At 43.0% G+C, this 16,117-nt stretch overlaps 1 protein-coding gene and 1 long non-coding RNA gene across 4 annotated transcripts in view; one reads left to right on the top strand and one right to left on the bottom strand.

Moving 5' to 3' along the window:
- Positions 1-1,207: 1,207 nt before the first annotated feature.
- LOC138068147 (uncharacterized) lies at positions 1,208-11,569 on the bottom strand. Its single transcript, XR_011142797.1, has 5 exons — positions 11,471-11,569; positions 10,675-11,308; positions 5,052-5,193; positions 4,144-4,249; positions 1,208-1,327 (listed from the first exon to the last, which is right to left on the bottom strand). It is a non-coding gene; the product is annotated as an uncharacterized lncRNA (long non-coding RNA).
- MYO7B (myosin VIIB) overlaps positions 5,008-16,117 on the top strand; it is a 53,476-nt gene continuing 42,366 nt past the window's right edge. For 2 of the 3 annotated variants that reach the window (XM_068954157.1, XM_068954159.1), the window contains exons 1-6: positions 9,385-10,846; positions 11,480-11,632; positions 12,896-13,080; positions 13,919-14,040; positions 14,711-14,853; positions 14,946-15,059. In XM_068954157.1, the coding sequence (XP_068810258.1) occupies positions 10,667-10,846; positions 11,480-11,632; positions 12,896-13,080; positions 13,919-14,040; positions 14,711-14,853; positions 14,946-15,059 (897 nt within the window). In that variant the 5' untranslated portion in view covers positions 9,385-10,666. Of the gene's footprint in view, positions 5,146-9,307; positions 9,351-9,384; positions 10,847-11,479; positions 11,633-12,895; positions 13,081-13,918; positions 14,041-14,710; positions 14,854-14,945; positions 15,060-16,117 lie in introns of those variants that run through there. The other variant, XM_009669688.2, reaches the window with a different exon arrangement.

Below are 16,117 nucleotides of genomic sequence, written 5' to 3' on the forward strand. Positions count from 1 at the left end.
GTTTGACGGCTAAAGTGCTGAGGAAATTGAAGAAGCCTATGAGGAAAAAAGGCTTTTTCAACGGAGGTGGGGGGAGGAATAACTGTACGGAAACGTAAAACGGTTGTTACTTTAACAAAGGCGATGCCTCGCAGGAGCAGCGGGGCAACTCCTGAGGCACTAAAACCCCAAAATGATAGATGACTGTTTCAACACACTGCCCAGAGCTATGTTATCGTTATCCAACTTCTCCCTTCAGCCAGCCCACGCCACAGCTGGTAAAAATGCTTCCAATACTGACAAAGGATGAGCGCTCGAAAACATCATCTACTGGTTTGAATGATAAACGCTTTACCACTTAAATAGCAGAATTTACCTGCCGCCTACCGATTGAGTTAACGAGAATTAACGGCAGGAGAAGCTAGAAGGGCGAAGGGTGAGCGCAGGCGCCGCCGGTCTGCCCGGGAGCCCGGGCTGGCTGGCCCGGGGGAACCCCGCGCTGCTGTGGACGCTGGCAGCTGGCTCGGGGAGCTACGGCCTGATCTGCCCCATCCAAAGCTGCGGTTTAATTAGTTCGTGTGTGGGTTGTTCCTCCGGATTTAGCCTTCAAAATCAATTGAAAGTTGGCCTTGAAACCCTTTAATTGCTCGCTTCCGGAGTCAACAAACGGGCAGAAAGTTGCGTGTCTTTTTTTGGGAATTGTCGTGTTCTGACTTAGTAGCCTCTATCCTCTGAGCAGGTGCGTTATTCAATTATAAGGCTCGCCTACGATATGTCATTAGAGGATTATGAGGGATGACTTCTGTCACGGACAAGTTACTTTAAAATGGATAGCCTAATAAATGCATATTGTGCTGGTCTCCTGCCTCTTTTCTTGTTCTGTGACAAACAAAACCTCTTCTTTCTCTAAGTGGGTACAAGTTAACGTGTGAAAAATAGAAAAGCACATCTGTTGAAGCAGTCTCATTTGGGGTATTTCTAACAGGGAATTTTTATATTCCTGCATGCTACTCTGTAGACCAGGGACAGCAAAATTTAATAAGTTGAGAACTGTGGTCAAAATGAGTCCTCGGTTCTTCTGCGCTAGAGGCGTTTTAGAATGGACGGCAGAGAAGTTAAGCCACTATTAACGCTTCCAGTCCAGCAGCACACACAGTTACAACGCACAGAGTCCATTGTACCCGGTACCATATAAATACAGGTACACCCGTTGACTTGAGTCATTACTCACAGCGTTAGAATCTTTATGATGTTTCACTCAGGAGGAGAAATTGGTGGTAGAGTCAGGTGTTTCTTTGAGACAATCCCATCTGCTTAGCAAAACTGCAGAAAATCCTTTTTTTTTTTCCTGAAAGCATGTAGAAAACATAAAGAGAAGATGTCTTTGTTTACAGCTCTATAGCTATTTTCCAGAAAACACATAGCCGAGAAGGTGCCTTAACTCCCAGAACGGCATTCTCAATGGTATCGTGTCCCCTTTTCTCCTGCTTCTTCCCTGCTCTTGTCTTTCACTGCTTTTAGCAATCCTCTCTTTGTACTGTGTGGTTTCACCTGGATCTTTCCTGGAGAGAGGAGGCTCCTGTTGTTTCAGTTATCTATCTTTCCATAAAGAGACTGAATGGCCCCTTACAACAGGCTATATTGAAGGCAGCGTGACAACCTTAATCCAGCTCATAACAACATGTTAAATGAAGGTCTCTGCTCGCAAAGTACTAAGCTTGAAATGAGCAAGCTGGGAATAATATAATAGAAAATAAGGGACAAGGGGAAACATATAGAAACAAGAAAAAGAGAAATTGAATATGTACCGAGGTACCTGGAAATTGTACCAAGGTGCCTGGAAAACATGGAAGTCTCTTATGGACAAGAACTAGGATCCAAGCAGGATCAGAGTATGACAGTAACTCTCCTTGGAAATTGTTTGTGAATATGTGCCGTGTTCTGCAATGATGTCAAGCCTTCACCCCCAATTCCAGCTTCACTGAGGCTGCAGAGATCAAAGGAAAATAGAGAATTTCTATGTTTCCTGACAGCAGAAGGAGGGATAGCATTTGCTCCCTAAAAGTTATCAATTCCCCATCCTGCTGCAAGGAAACGTCCTGACCCTGAGCCTAGGGCTGTGATGTCCTGCTTGCAGCACACAGGAGATTGCACACCCCATGTCTTTCCTAAGCATCCTCCTCCCAGCAGTGCTGAATAACTGAACATCATCCGATGGCCTTCCTGTGGATAGCACGTGCATGTGCGTGCACGACTGTGCATGCTTGCGTGCGCGTGTGCGTTTGATCCTTGTGAGCCAGAACTTGGTACTTACTGGCCTGCAATACAGTCTGCTAATACTGTCTTGGCTGCATCCCAGGAGGAAGGATGGAGTGACACCCGGGCCATAATGGGATTGCACAGCAGGGAGAATGACCCGCCTGCCAGCAGGCAGAGTAAGTAGTGCCCACCGTGCGTGTGTGGAGGTGTGGGATGACACAGATCCCTGAGCCCCACCAGTCTGCCTCTCTGTGCAACGGGGTGAACGGGCTGGGGTGAAATAAGCCTTTCCCGGAGGGACGCAGTGCTCCAGACAACCAGGGGATGCACCTGAAAATCCTTTACTGGTAGGTACTTCTTATTCAGTTTGCTTTGTTCCCTGTAGTACGCCTTTCTGAGCTGACAGACATCAGTGTCTTAGCGTGACAAATCTGCTTAGGGGAAGGGAGGAGCTCGATAGGAAGTTGTAGGCAGGAGGGCTTCTGAATGAACTGTTTAAATTGCAGCCTATTATATCTAATCTGCCTCCCTTCCAAAACCTCAGAAAAAGGACTAGTTCAACATAAACTTACGGTTGGTATCTAGGACTCAGTGGCACGGAAATGACAAGGCTGCTTTGAATTATCTAGAGAGGAAATGTGAGAGGTAGTGCCACGTGCTAACTAAACCCTTTGATCCTGACATCAATCTCTTAATTAGGAAGCTGTCAGGAAGAGACAGTTTTGTTAGCATATGTCTATCCTGACAGACCTATCGCTCTCCACTGCAACAGGATTAAATTCACCCGGGATTATAAAATTTTAATTTGCTGCATTTCTCACTGCTTTATCCAACACTGCAGACCTTAATAGAAATTGCTCCAGTGCCTTGTTGCTCCTAATTACAACTACAAATGTGCCTGTGCCCTGTAGAGTCCTGTAACAAACCCTGTCTTCAGCAGTAGAGCTGCTCCTGGCAAACTCCTGGTGTCTTTCCCCGTTTGTCTACCTACGCACAGCTCAGTGACTTCCCAAAGCCCAGCTCCCGCGATGCACAGGCACTTCTGCAGAAGCAGCCTTCAGCAAGCAGCCTGCTCATCGTTTAATTAGGAACGTGTGCTTTACGTAGCATCTAGGCTGCTTCTGCCTGGTATGTTGAGCCTTTACTCATTCGGCCTTTCCTTTCTGGCTCTTGAGCTTGTATAGATTTATCGTGGAAATCCACCTCCCAGATTACCCTGGGTCCCAGATGTTTCCGTTACCTACTGTTTATATATGTGCTAGTACAAAAATACTGTACCCCTGTAAAAATAACACCGTCACTGTGCCTCAGTCACGAGTGTTAAAAATGTACATTGTTTTAAAATGAGATTCTCTGCCCCAAAGCACGCTCAGTTTGGGATTTCAGCAGGTATGTTTCCTTTGCTGAAGACATGTTTAAGGCACTTTTTTTCTGCAGTCTGATTACACGAAAAGCTTTGCTTTTAGACTTCTGCTTTGGTGGTATGGAGGTATATACTTTCATTTATTTGCAGATATTTGACCTCCATCTAATGAAATCAGTGCCATTTGAGAAGAGTTTGTTAATCACATGAAACAATATAAACTTCTTAACTTCAAAAAACTGTTGTATCAAAAACAAAAATCTGTTAAAGAACTAGTCTGAAGCAAAGTCCTTGAGTAAGAATGATTTGTACAGTTAGGAATTTAAAGGATGTTTTCTACCTTGTGTTTTTTTGTATCTCTCTGAAAGTCTCTCAGTCCTGAACTGCCTGTGCTCTCTTTCTGCACCAGTATCTTCCTCTCTGCTATAAATCTCAAACAAAGATCTCAGGTGAGGAGGCTAATAGTAAAACATAATGAACATATGAAGTGAATAAACATGACATGTTACTCCAAGTATCTATTGTTATGCTTGAATGCCTACCTCTGATTTTGACGTGGAACTATGCAGCAGGAGCCCCAAGAATCTGGGTCTCAGACACCAAAGCTTTTTGTTATCTTTCCCATTTTACAATGCAGCTAAAAGGAATCTAGGAAACAAGAAAATAAGAATTAAGATATTAGATATATAAGGGCATGTTCACAATTGTACATTTTCATTTACGTGTTTAATAAAGGGCATACAGAATAATATACAGTGTACAATGCCTTATGCTAAACACATAAAGGCAGGTTATACAGTCAGGTTGAGGTAGATGGATAAAAGCTTGTCCCTGTTGTTTTTGCTGGCAGTTAGAGGATGAAATGTCCCAAACTCCTGGGTTAATGCTCTGGCTGGAGAAATCCTGTATCTGCCTCACGACAGGTATCCTGCACCTCTGTTTCGTTCCCAGGCATCACACCTTGTGCTGGAGTGGGATTTACAAGACGGATGCAGGATTGCTGATAGCAAACCTAGCGCAACGAAAAAGGGTGGAGCACAGTTCCTACAGGCCATACGCCAAGGTGCATTTTCCGACCTTGCAGAGAGAACTGTGCAAAACTAAGGGGAGGGATGAGGGTCCAATTTTCCTCTTATTTAACAGGGTTGCTCAAAGACAACCGCAGGGAAGTCAGTGGCATTGGAGCAGTGTAAGATGACGTACTGAGGGGTTTCCCTCTGGGAGTGCTTATCAGAAATCTGAAGGATTCAGGCACAGTGGAGAGATTGAGGTTTAAGGTTCACCCAGGCAAGAATTAGCCTTCCTACTTACTGGAATGCCTGACTTGGGAATGACATATACACTGAACTGGGAGCAAAGTCCCGTAATAAATAACCGTGTTTCAGTTACTTCCTCCTTTGCACAGCAGAGCACTGGCTCTCGGTGAGGGATCCCTTAATGGCACACATACCAATTTCACCTTCCTTTTCCTTCCTGTTCATATTCTTGTGAAAAAGAGGGAACTCAGCTGCACAAGCCAGACACTGAAGATTTCTTCTGGACAGGTAATTTCCCATCTTGTGGAACGCGAATTGGTTTAGAGTGCTGCATTACTTGGGAAAGAAAAACGACAAGAGGGAGACAGGCATTGTCACAAGGCAACTGTTCAAGCAGGAGGAGGTTGGCCATTTATGACTTAATTGGGAACAGGCATTTTCGATGTCAAATCCCTGTATTCTGGGGTTATAAGGGATGTCCTTGCTACGTGGCTGTTGTTGGTCACTGCCGTAGACTAGATCTCAGGCTAGCTATACTTTGGATCTATATGGCTGTGTTTCATGCTCAGTTGCACTGCTCCTACTTTGCTCTGGGTAGGCATTTCTGCTGTGCTGCAGTATTCATGTTTCTGTCTCGTGTTAGAAAGATCAGTAGATTGTGAGTTATTGTGGCTGACCGGGACTCATCTTGGGCCTATGTTTGCTAAGTACCATGCTCCTGTACCACTTTGCATCGCTTGTAGTTACAGGTCATCACATCCTTGAAGTTAATGTGCAGGTAGAGCTCCTGAGTCCTGAAAAAGGACGTGAGGACATGGCCATAAGAATAGCTGATTATGAGAGATGGAAGGTCCTTCCTGAGATACTGTAAAAAAGAAAAGAAAAAGGCAGGCAGCCAGAAAACATACGTTCATGTTGTGTTGCTAGATTTTCCTAGATGTTGTGCTGCAAAATCTAGAATTGCCTTAGTTATGCATGAGCTCTGGAGGCTGCCGTAGTCTAATATAGTCAGCAGGTGTTGTGCTGGGGACACAGCACATGCAGTTTCTCCATGTATCACGTTTTGTTATTAAGGTCTATATTCCACTTTTCCTCCACTTATTGGGTCAGTTACATTAAAATTACATGTAAAATTCTGGCTTTTAAATGTGTGTTAGCATTGGACTTCTACAGCAGCAGTCTGGCATCTCTTCAAGTTTCTATGCATTTTTTCCCTTGGAATCACAAGACATCTTGTAATTTTGAAAACTGGTTATATTTAGCATGTTTTATGACTATTTAAAAGTGGTTAATCATTCTGGGCTTGTTTAAAAAACGTGTTTAATCTGTGCTACTGTATAGCCCTTTATGGCCACATAAGGGAGGGCTCCAAGATCATGTGGCTGATTTTTCCCTCTGAATCCAGACATGCACTTCCTAGTTTCCTTATTTGCTACCGTAAAGCCTTCCTTATGTTTAGAACTGTGGTGTTATCCAGACAGTGGCAGTATCTCACATAAAGGAGTATAATTGTTACCTCCATTTATTCAGAAGAAAAGGTTGCTTATGCACTCATCAGTTTTATCTAAAAGTCCTCAATTTATGGAAGTTATGTATACTTTCCCACATCACATGGGTAAAAAACCAGTTGCAGGCTATAGGTAAGCAAATGATAAAATGAGGCCTAATTCTCTCACTGCAAAGTTTTCTTCCACCACTGAATATCGACATTTATTAAAACAAGAGGAAGAAATAAGTATTATCCCCAAACATCATCTTGAGTTTTTTGAAATGGTGATACTCATTTTTCAAGAGCGTGAATTCCAAAAAGTAAAGTAGTGATTTGAAAGACTGCTTTCTAAAAATTCAGCCGCAAAGTCTATACCTCAGAAACTTGTATAACTCCACCATAAAATGAATCAGATTCAAAATCATGAAATGATTGAAATGATTCAGTCAGAAGATTAATGATATCTGGGTACCTCTCAGAAAAAAAATACATCCCTCTTACACAGAATTGTAAATAGTATGATAAATTTTACTTTACGATATTAAAGCCTTTACACATGATAAAGAGAAGAAATCTCAAGGATTTCAGTGAAATTATTTATGAAATATCCCATCAATCACTAAAGTTAATGGTACTACTGCAAACTGGGATTCCATGATCATCTGCACAGTACTGGCAGAACATGCAACTTTCAACTTGGTTAATTTGGGGGCTTCTTTTTTTGCTCAAACTTTCCAGAAAACCTGGCCAAAAAAAGCACACATGCATAATTTGGGACCAAAACCAGATAACTTCTCAAAAGGCTATGAGAAAATAAGAAATTTGAATTCAAGCGTCAAGATAAAACTAGAACCAGCTTCTCTTTTCTTCATGGGTGGGTGTTCCAAGAGATCCTGGACCTGTCTAGAATTAGTGCCAAAGATCAATTTCTTGTCCTGAGTTGTCCACTCGTCCTCTTGTCAAATGATTTACAAGAGGTGTGCCGTCAAACAGTAGTGTAAAGAGGGATGCAAATGACTCAATATATCCTCATTGAGCTTCAGCCAAGCAGGAAGTTGTAAAATCTGCTTGAGATAAAATAGTAAAAAATCTTCATTAATAATACATGATAAAAGGGTAGAATTAGAATTTATTTTCGGTGCAATGTTAGCATTTTATTTACGGAGCATTTTGCTTATTGCAACTATTTCATTCTTATTATGAACTCTGAGCTGAGCCTTTTTTCTGGATGTGCAAAAATGGGGTGGCGGGAGAGATACTTTAGAGAAATGGAGGGAGGAGAGCTGGTCACACCACTCTGAGAAGCTTGTGAATATGAAGTTTTGTAGGCTTGGGGTAATAAATGATGTCTACTGCACACAGCAGCTATTGAGTCATAGATTGCTCAACAGCTTTAGGTGCAGTGACAATTCCTGCTGGTAGGAAGAGAAAGCAGAGGAAAAACCCTGCCTCTTTTGATGGGAAGAGAGATGCACTTAACTCACATTACGGTGAGCTGGACCCAACAGCAGCAGGGAGAGGATGAGCAAGTGGAAAGCAAATGACTATTAGATGTATACCCAAGATGCTTCACGCTCCTCTCCTGAGGCTGTGCCTTCGTTTCCTCAGATGCACAGGTTGCCAGTGGGAGGGACTCTGCTCTTCAATTCATTGTTTTGCCCAGGATCAGCACACACAGTCACCCAGGGTAAACAGAGCCATATGGCAATCCCTTCTTTGTGTGCACCAGCACAGAGGAGAGCTTCCTCCTGTGTGATACACCGGAGGATAAGAGAATATGCCTTCCTCATATTATTGCAGAGTTTTCAGAAGTTATCAGGGTTTTATTCAGTACTATTTGCATAATGGAAGGTTGAAAACCAATTCACCATCATCAGCCACTAAATTAATATAATGAAAATGTATTTTTAATTCCTTCCTCAGTGTCTTTATTTGAACTGTGCAAGTTGGCACACGAGTGAGGAGAGATCTCTCAGTCTTTTTAAAATGTGACCTGCTGCTTAGGGCTTGCACTCAGCTGAAGCCTTTCATGCTCTGGAAACATTTACAGTGAACTTTGCAAAGAGTCTGCCTGCGATTTCCTACACGCAGCCAAAGGCATGTAGCAGCCCTCACGCTAGCAGGGTGGGAGCCAGCAAACCACACCTATCCCTGGCATCGCTCCCGAAGTCCAGCTGCTGGGGCATATAAGACAGTACGTGGCTTCTAAAGACTTTGGTTCTTTGGTTGTTCCCAGGCTCACAGCCTAAACAGTATCATCACTTATTCAGAGCACTGGTGTAGGTTTCTGGCCACGTCTTTTCACTATGTTCTTGACACTGAGCTCCTAATTCTATCGTGGTTCCTTGGAGACGTTGCCATTTTTGAGCTTGAAGCCTAAAACTTTTCTTATTTTACTGTTCATGCCTTTACTGCAACCACTCCCACGCCAGAGCTCACTTTCTAAAGGGTAGTAGGTTCAAGCTGTGAGGGTCTGAGTGCACCGGGCACCTTAAGAGAGTAAGACTTAAATCTGTGTCACTGGGCTAGGCACTCACCAGAACTCTTCTGTGTAATGAATTACACTGCATTGCATGGGGTCTTGTTATTTGTAAGCGAAACTTAAATTTGAAGTTCAGCCGATAAACATGCCTAGCGTTTGATTGAGGGAACTATTTGGTGTGAAAATGTGCAGTGACTTCTTTGGGATGGAGAGCATCTCCAGGGTTATGTGGTGGACCTCACAGTAGACCACCACACCTGTGTGGCAGATGATTTGCCTCATATAGATGGTTTCATTGTTTCCACATTGGGTGTACTTTCTTACAATTTCTTTTGCTTTCATTTTATCAGTAAACAGAATTATTAAGGTATTTTGCTGTTATTCTTACACGTAAACATCTCCATGCCACTGTCTGTTCTGAACAAAAAGCCCAAGACCTTTTCTGGCATAATGTCATATTCTTCTTTTTGGGATTGCAGGTTGCCAACAGTGCTCTGAAACGTAATGACGGTTTTCAGAAAGGTAAGTCATGTTCTTTGTTGTGATTTAATGATTAGCCTGAGGCCCAAAGAGGAGAAAAGGACCATAACATGGTTCAGCTCAAAAACAAAAGCAGCAGTAACCCACTAGCAACAGGGTACCAAATAACATCCATGTAATTGCAGAGATGTCATGCTCATGTTCAGCTGGTGACCTGGGCCACAAGGGATGGCACTGAAACTACACAGATTGCCAGTGGAGTCTCATTCAGTGTAAAGCAGGACTCTCTCAGCGTGTGACATTCTTCATAACCTTGGGCAATGCTTACAGATGCTTTACATTACAGTTGATTTGGTTCTAAAATGTAAGCCCATAAAGTATTTTAAGAGAAAAAAGAAAGAATTTTTCAGGAAAAAAAATGAAACTTTATCAGTAAATGCTATAATGTGGGACAAAGCATATATTATGACAAGACACCCCACTAGAAAGCTGGCTCCTCAGCAGGTGCAGTTCCATTGGAGCAGTGGAACTGAGCCAGTTTACACCCATCGAAGATCTGACCTATAGCTTTATTGAATTTTCATTCTAGCCATTAAAATCAAACTTTTTGTTTGAACTTGAATTAGTGCCAGGGGCAAGAGAAGGCATTCTGAGGGGCTTGGACTCGAGGAGTATTACCAGGACAGTAGCAGAGGCCATACCAAGATTGCATGAAAATAGTGCTCGTTCCTAGTAAAGAGCAGCCGTAGCTCACACCTTCCCTCTGGTGACGGCAGAGCAGTTCTGCCTGTTTACTCTGTAGGCAGGATATTACCTGAGCATTTACCTCTCTGTCAAGAGAGGTGCTGGGCTAAATAAGGAATACAGGTTTTGTTTCCTAAGAGAGATCATGGATGCAGTCATGTTTCCAAGTGATTTGAGTGATAGCAGAGAGAATATATACCTAAAACTACTGCAGCAGAGCCATCTACGTTTCCAGGGATCTTGTCTATCCATCTTTTTATTTTTCCCTGATTATGTCTTTGTTTTCAAGTATCTTTTCTGTACGAATACTGTAGCTTATGTGAGTTTGTCAAAGCACTTTATAAGCATTCACTATGCCCCCTGCAATCTCTGGGAGGTAGTGGAGCTGCATAACCACAGTCCTTTTTTAAGTGTTGTGTCATTTCCTCTTGTAAAACAGCTGGGCTTGATGACATGTCCAAAGTCACGTACCAGGACAGTTGTGGAGCTGGAAATAAAACCCAGAGGTCCTGATACTGTAACCATTAGATTGTACTGCTTGTAAGCAGTAAGAATTTGTCCAGTTAAAAACACTTGCAGAAGAAATCAAAGCAATAAAAAACTAAAACTAAGAGATGCATACCTGTGAGCTACATGACATCAAGTATGTCACTGTACTTGACAGTTTTTCTTCTCTCCAGGGTGATCACGTGTGGCTGGAAACTCATTCAAATAGTGAATTTAACGTCCCTATTGGGGCAGTTGTGAAGGACTCGGACTCAGGACGGATCTTGCTGGAGGATGATGAAGGCAAGGTGGGCTATGCTATAACCTTCTGTAAAGGAAGAACGTACTTAAAAGTATGGTAACAAAAGAATGGCCATATTGCGTCAGACGCTAGCTCCATCTAGCCAAATTATCTGACTTTGACGATGGTTTTAAAGAAAGAATATAAAAATAAGGCAAGCATGCGGTGATACTTCCCTAGTATATCTTCCCAGGTCCCAACAGTGCGCAGATTTAGGTCATCGTGAGCGAGAGGTTGGATCCACATAGCTAAAAGCAGGAAATGGACAGGCTCCAGCCCCTAAGTTTGGTGGAACTCTGGGTGAAATCGTGATCCCACTAAAGTCAGTTTGTCTGGGGTTTCACCCCTAGCTCTTGCATGCTGTAGCTGTGATGAACTGACACAGAACTGTACTCCAAACACTGCTAAACTTGATGATGTCCAGAACTCACCTGAGTGGCTTCATCCAGGGCCTGTCAATCATCCTGTCCTGGGGAGCAGCACATCTATTAATTCCTCTAGTTGAGTCAGCTGTGACTTAGAGCACGCTGTTTTCAGTGTGGATTGCAGTCAAGCTCGTTCCAGTCTAACATGCCTCTCTGCTTTGTTTGCTTCTGAGACACACTATACCTCATCAAAACTGCTGCCTTACCTTTTTCAGGAGCACTGGATCACGGCAAAGAACATGCACATGGTGCGCCCAATGCACCCCTCCTCTGTCCAAGGGGTGGAAGACATGATCCGCCTTGGGGATCTCCATGAAGCAGGCATGGTGCATAACCTCCTCATCCGCCACCAGGAGCACAAAATCTATGTGAGTGCCGAGGTCACAGGGCACAGTACTGCCAGGAATGACCTCTACTTCACATCCAGACGGGTGTCCTGATCAGCAGCTTACAAGCCTCTTTTCATACATGGTTACATCTGCTTCCTTTACTGATTGAGGATGCTTAGGAGGCTCAACATAGTTTTTGTCCTCGTTCATCCTAACACTTTGACTGCAAAGAAGAGAGCTGATAGTAGTCTCTGAAATCACTGAAATATGCATAGGGCATGACCCCACTTACTCTCTCCTAGAGTGATCGTTTCCAGTGGTGATTGACAGTTAGCTAGATTTCCAGTCCATGTTACCGCTTAGTGCTAGAGCGTACATGCTCCTATTACATGCAGCTGTGATATGTTATCTGTCTAACTAGTAGACAGTGACATGATTTGGATTGTCCTCCAGTCCAAGTCAATGTTTACTTGATTTTGATGTGATAAAGTAGACCAAGAAGAAAGCTGGAGATTTTGGAAACCTGTCAGAGATTTTCTGTGTGACTTTGAGCAACTTATTTAATTTCTTTATTCCTTAGTTCTTGCTTTGTAAAATGATAATAATACTCAGATTTTTGCATTCTTTACCTCCCATGTGATATGCACTACAACCTTCATAGTAGAGGAGCTGCCCCTTACAATACAAATGTGGTGATGTCCAGTGTAATCAAGTACTGATTTTGACAGATGCTGCAGTTATAACTACCAGGATATGTGTTAAGACCTGTTACATTAGTGTCTAGCAGTCTACTGTTGTCTCATATGGAAGTTCTTGAATAATTTTATTATCTTGCATTTATGTTCCACAGCCCCCTTCATTCCAATGGTGCTTTTGTTTACAACTGTTACTAAATGACTGTATATATAACACAACCATAACTTTGCCCAGTAGCCAAGTTCAGCTACATCTACACTGAAACACCAAAGCAGCTTAACATAACACTACAAAATAGCTCATGACAACACATGAAAATGCTATGTCAAATTGAGCTTTTGTATGTTTTAGCTTGAGATGGTGAGATGAGCTGTAATTTCGCCAGGAGGTTATGGTTAGTGTTTGTCCTTTTGCAAAAACCTCCACGTCCTGACACAGTGAATTACAATTCCTAGCGAGGAACCCAGCTCTTAGCCTTGCCTAAATGCTGCTATGGATCAGCCAGGTTTCCCTCCTGGCTCTGCTTGCCGTATACCACGAGTACCCCTGCTTGTATTCTTGTTTGCAGGTTTGCTGCCAGAGGTAATTCTCATACCTGTTTTCTAGACTTACACAGGGTCCATCTTGGTAGCAGTGAATCCATACGAGCTGCTGCCCCTCTACACAGTCGATCAGATCCAGCTGTACTGTAACAAGAGGATTGGAGAGCTGCCACCTCATGTCTTCGCCATTGCAGACAACTGTTACTTCAACATGAAGAGGAATAAGAGAGACCAGTGCTGTGTGATCAGGTGACTGGACTCAGACTGGACGAGTGGCAGAAACCAGCAAGACTAGCATGGTTTCTGGGCACTGCTGTGGACAAAGGACACCTTCCTAATGGGAATGCACAGATAAGATTAGAGATAACAGGGAGGAAATATTTTCTTCCTGCTACTTCATTTTCAGTTAGGGCTGCAAAAAGTGGAACATAAACAAGGGATTTCCATAGTCCATTGTTTTCCCCCAGACTCTTTGAATGTGGAGGTACATTCTGCACAGAGCCACTTCATGTTCATGGAGAAACAAAGAATATGAGCCTGAGTGATGTAGGGCAATCTTTTACTTTGGGGATACGGTACTTATATTACATGTATTTTCTGGAAATAGAGATCGCCTGGAAAAGCATAGCTTCTGCTCATCTGAAAATGACAGAAACTTTCTTTATCCCATAAAGATATACCATGTATCCATTTTCTGTTAAGCATCAATGTGAAGAGTCAGATTGTTTCATTGCAGTAATATCTGTTCATGGCTGAGGCAACTCAGAAGTAGTGAGAATCTGGTAATGCATTAAAGAAGAAATGCAAGTGGTCATTTAATTTGCACTGGTACAGAAAATTTTCCATGGATTTGCTCATTTGTAATCAGTGAGAGAATTTAGTTCTCAACCTAAGTCTAAAAAATTACTTGACTTTTAGTAGACAAGACGGTGAAAGACTAAAATTGTTTAGTCCTTTATGAAAGACAGTGTGATCTGCCATTCATAGGGTAAATATAATTGGGATATTTTTACCTTGGTTTGCCATTTTGCCACCCTTGCCAAAAAGAAGAAAGAAAACCTGTAATGTATCTTGTTTCTTATTGCAGTGGAGAATCTGGAGCTGGGAAGACTGAAAGCACAAAGCTAATGCTGCAGTTTTTGGCAGCTATCAGTGGCCAGCATTCCTGGATAGAGCAGCAAATCCTAGAGGCCAACCCCATTTTGGAAGGTGGGTTATTTAGCAAAAATGCCTGATTTACCACTCTCATTGACAGACTTTTGTATCAGGATAAACATTCAGGAACAGGCCCTAGATCCATTTTATTTGCATAACTGCTAACATCCCTGAACCATCAGCAATGTAGGGTGGAAGTTCTTCAGACTTTCCTGCCGCATTCCCACAAGGTCCACAGCAGCTCCCATGCTGCAGGAGGAGGTGCAGCCTCAGCATATAACCCAGAACTGCAGGAGTACATGAGTCCTTGGGAATGCAGAGCCCTTTTGGTAAAGCCCCATGGTTGGCATTTGCACCAGACAGTGACAACGTGACTAGCCCAGCATGGCCATACCTCTGGGGAACTCCCTGACACATCCATCTTTCTCTGTAGAGGGATCAAGTGGCCTCCCAACAAGTTCATCTGAAGGTCGTCAGAGCTGCCTGGTCCTCTTGGTTGACCAGATATAGGGCACAGGTGGGTCATCTGGATATGTCTTTTAGGGCACAATTATCCGGATGCAGAGTATGCCTGCTCCTCTCTTCAGGAGGCAGTCTGAGACCAGATATTCTCAATGAACTGTTTTTTGGAGCACAACATGTAAAATACCAGCAGAAAAAAGAAAAACAAGGGCATCAAAAATAGACTTGATGTTCATTAACTGCGATAATCCTTATCCATCAGCTTTTGGAAATGCCAAGACAATTCGAAATGACAATTCAAGCCGCTTTGGGAAATACATTGATATCCATTTCAACCGAAATGGTGTGATAGAAGGAGCCCGAATAGAACAGTTTCTTCTGGAGAAGTCCCGGGTTTGCTGGCAGGTAAGGGCACATGCAGAAGTCCATTCTTCCTGCTCCGGTGCTACGAATCTGTGTTCACAAGTCTGTCCACTGGCCTCTTTCTTTCTTTCTAGGCTCCAGAGGAGAGGAACTATCACATCTTCTACTGCATGCTCATGGGGATGAATATGGAGCAGAAAAAGATGTTGAATCTGGGCACTGCTTCAGAGTATACTTATCTCACTATGGTAACAGACTCTGCTTTCTTCTCTGTTACCCATCTGCCATTTGCTTCTCCCAGCAAGGAAGTGCAATGAATAGGAGCTACGGATGGGTAGATAGCGAAAATGAATTGCCCCTTCCTTAGAGTACCAGAAGCAGTAACACCAAAAGTGCTGTGAGCCTCAGTTTCAGAGACTTATTGTAATGTATCTGCCAGTGGGAGGCAGCTTGTGGCAGTTCAAAGCTTTCTATCAAAGTCAGCCTTAAGGAAGATCAAGGGCATCTTGAAGCAGGTGGTAAATATCCCCCACTTTCACAGGCACTCAGATTTTAGATGAATTCAAGGGATCTCACACCAGGGAGAATACTAATCAGGTATATAAACCTCAGGGGAAAATGAATAGGCAAATGCAAAATGTTCATAGTAGAAACAATGCCAAGGATCCTAGTTGTTATATCTGATGAATTTTATGTACATAATGCAGGAAGGTGGCATTCAATCTAATCTCCAGCAACTAATGTAAATGCCTCGGTCTGGGTTTATGTTGCTGTAGTGGCAGGAATGGGATGTGTTCGTAGGTGAGATTTTTATTCAGGTCAGCTGTTGGCCAAAGTAGCTGTTCTCCATGCTGTAAACAGAAACATCTAGGAAAGCTTCACTTCTGTAATCATCACGCCCTATCACTGGTGATAACAGGGATAGAAGAGACTTTTCTCCATCTCCAGTAGGGTTGAAAATAGCTTGTATTAGGAGCAGTGTCCAAGAATCTGCTGTGCAGGCTTTGCTGAAGGTTTTCCTGGTTCTGCCTTTGGATGCTTCTGTCTGTCTTCCACTCAACCTTATCATTCACATTTTCTGATTTCCTTTTTACCATTGTCCCAATCCTACTTGCTTTGATTTGGGATTAGGGCTCTGAGTTATCCATTGACAAGGCAGAGAGAGGAGAACTGAGGAAAAAGACATGGTCTTGTCAGTGTAGGTAGGCATGTGAAAGTTCTCTATCCTTCCATGCTCCAGAGAAGCCTTCCCCTCCACTTTTCCTTTTGGCTTCCCCAGGATTCAGCCCAGCCCCAGAAAAATGCA

Source organism: Struthio camelus, chromosome 9 (genome assembly GCF_040807025.1).
Source record: "Struthio camelus isolate bStrCam1 chromosome 9, bStrCam1.hap1, whole genome shotgun sequence".
Taxonomy (NCBI): Eukaryota; Metazoa; Chordata; class Aves; order Struthioniformes; family Struthionidae; genus Struthio; species Struthio camelus.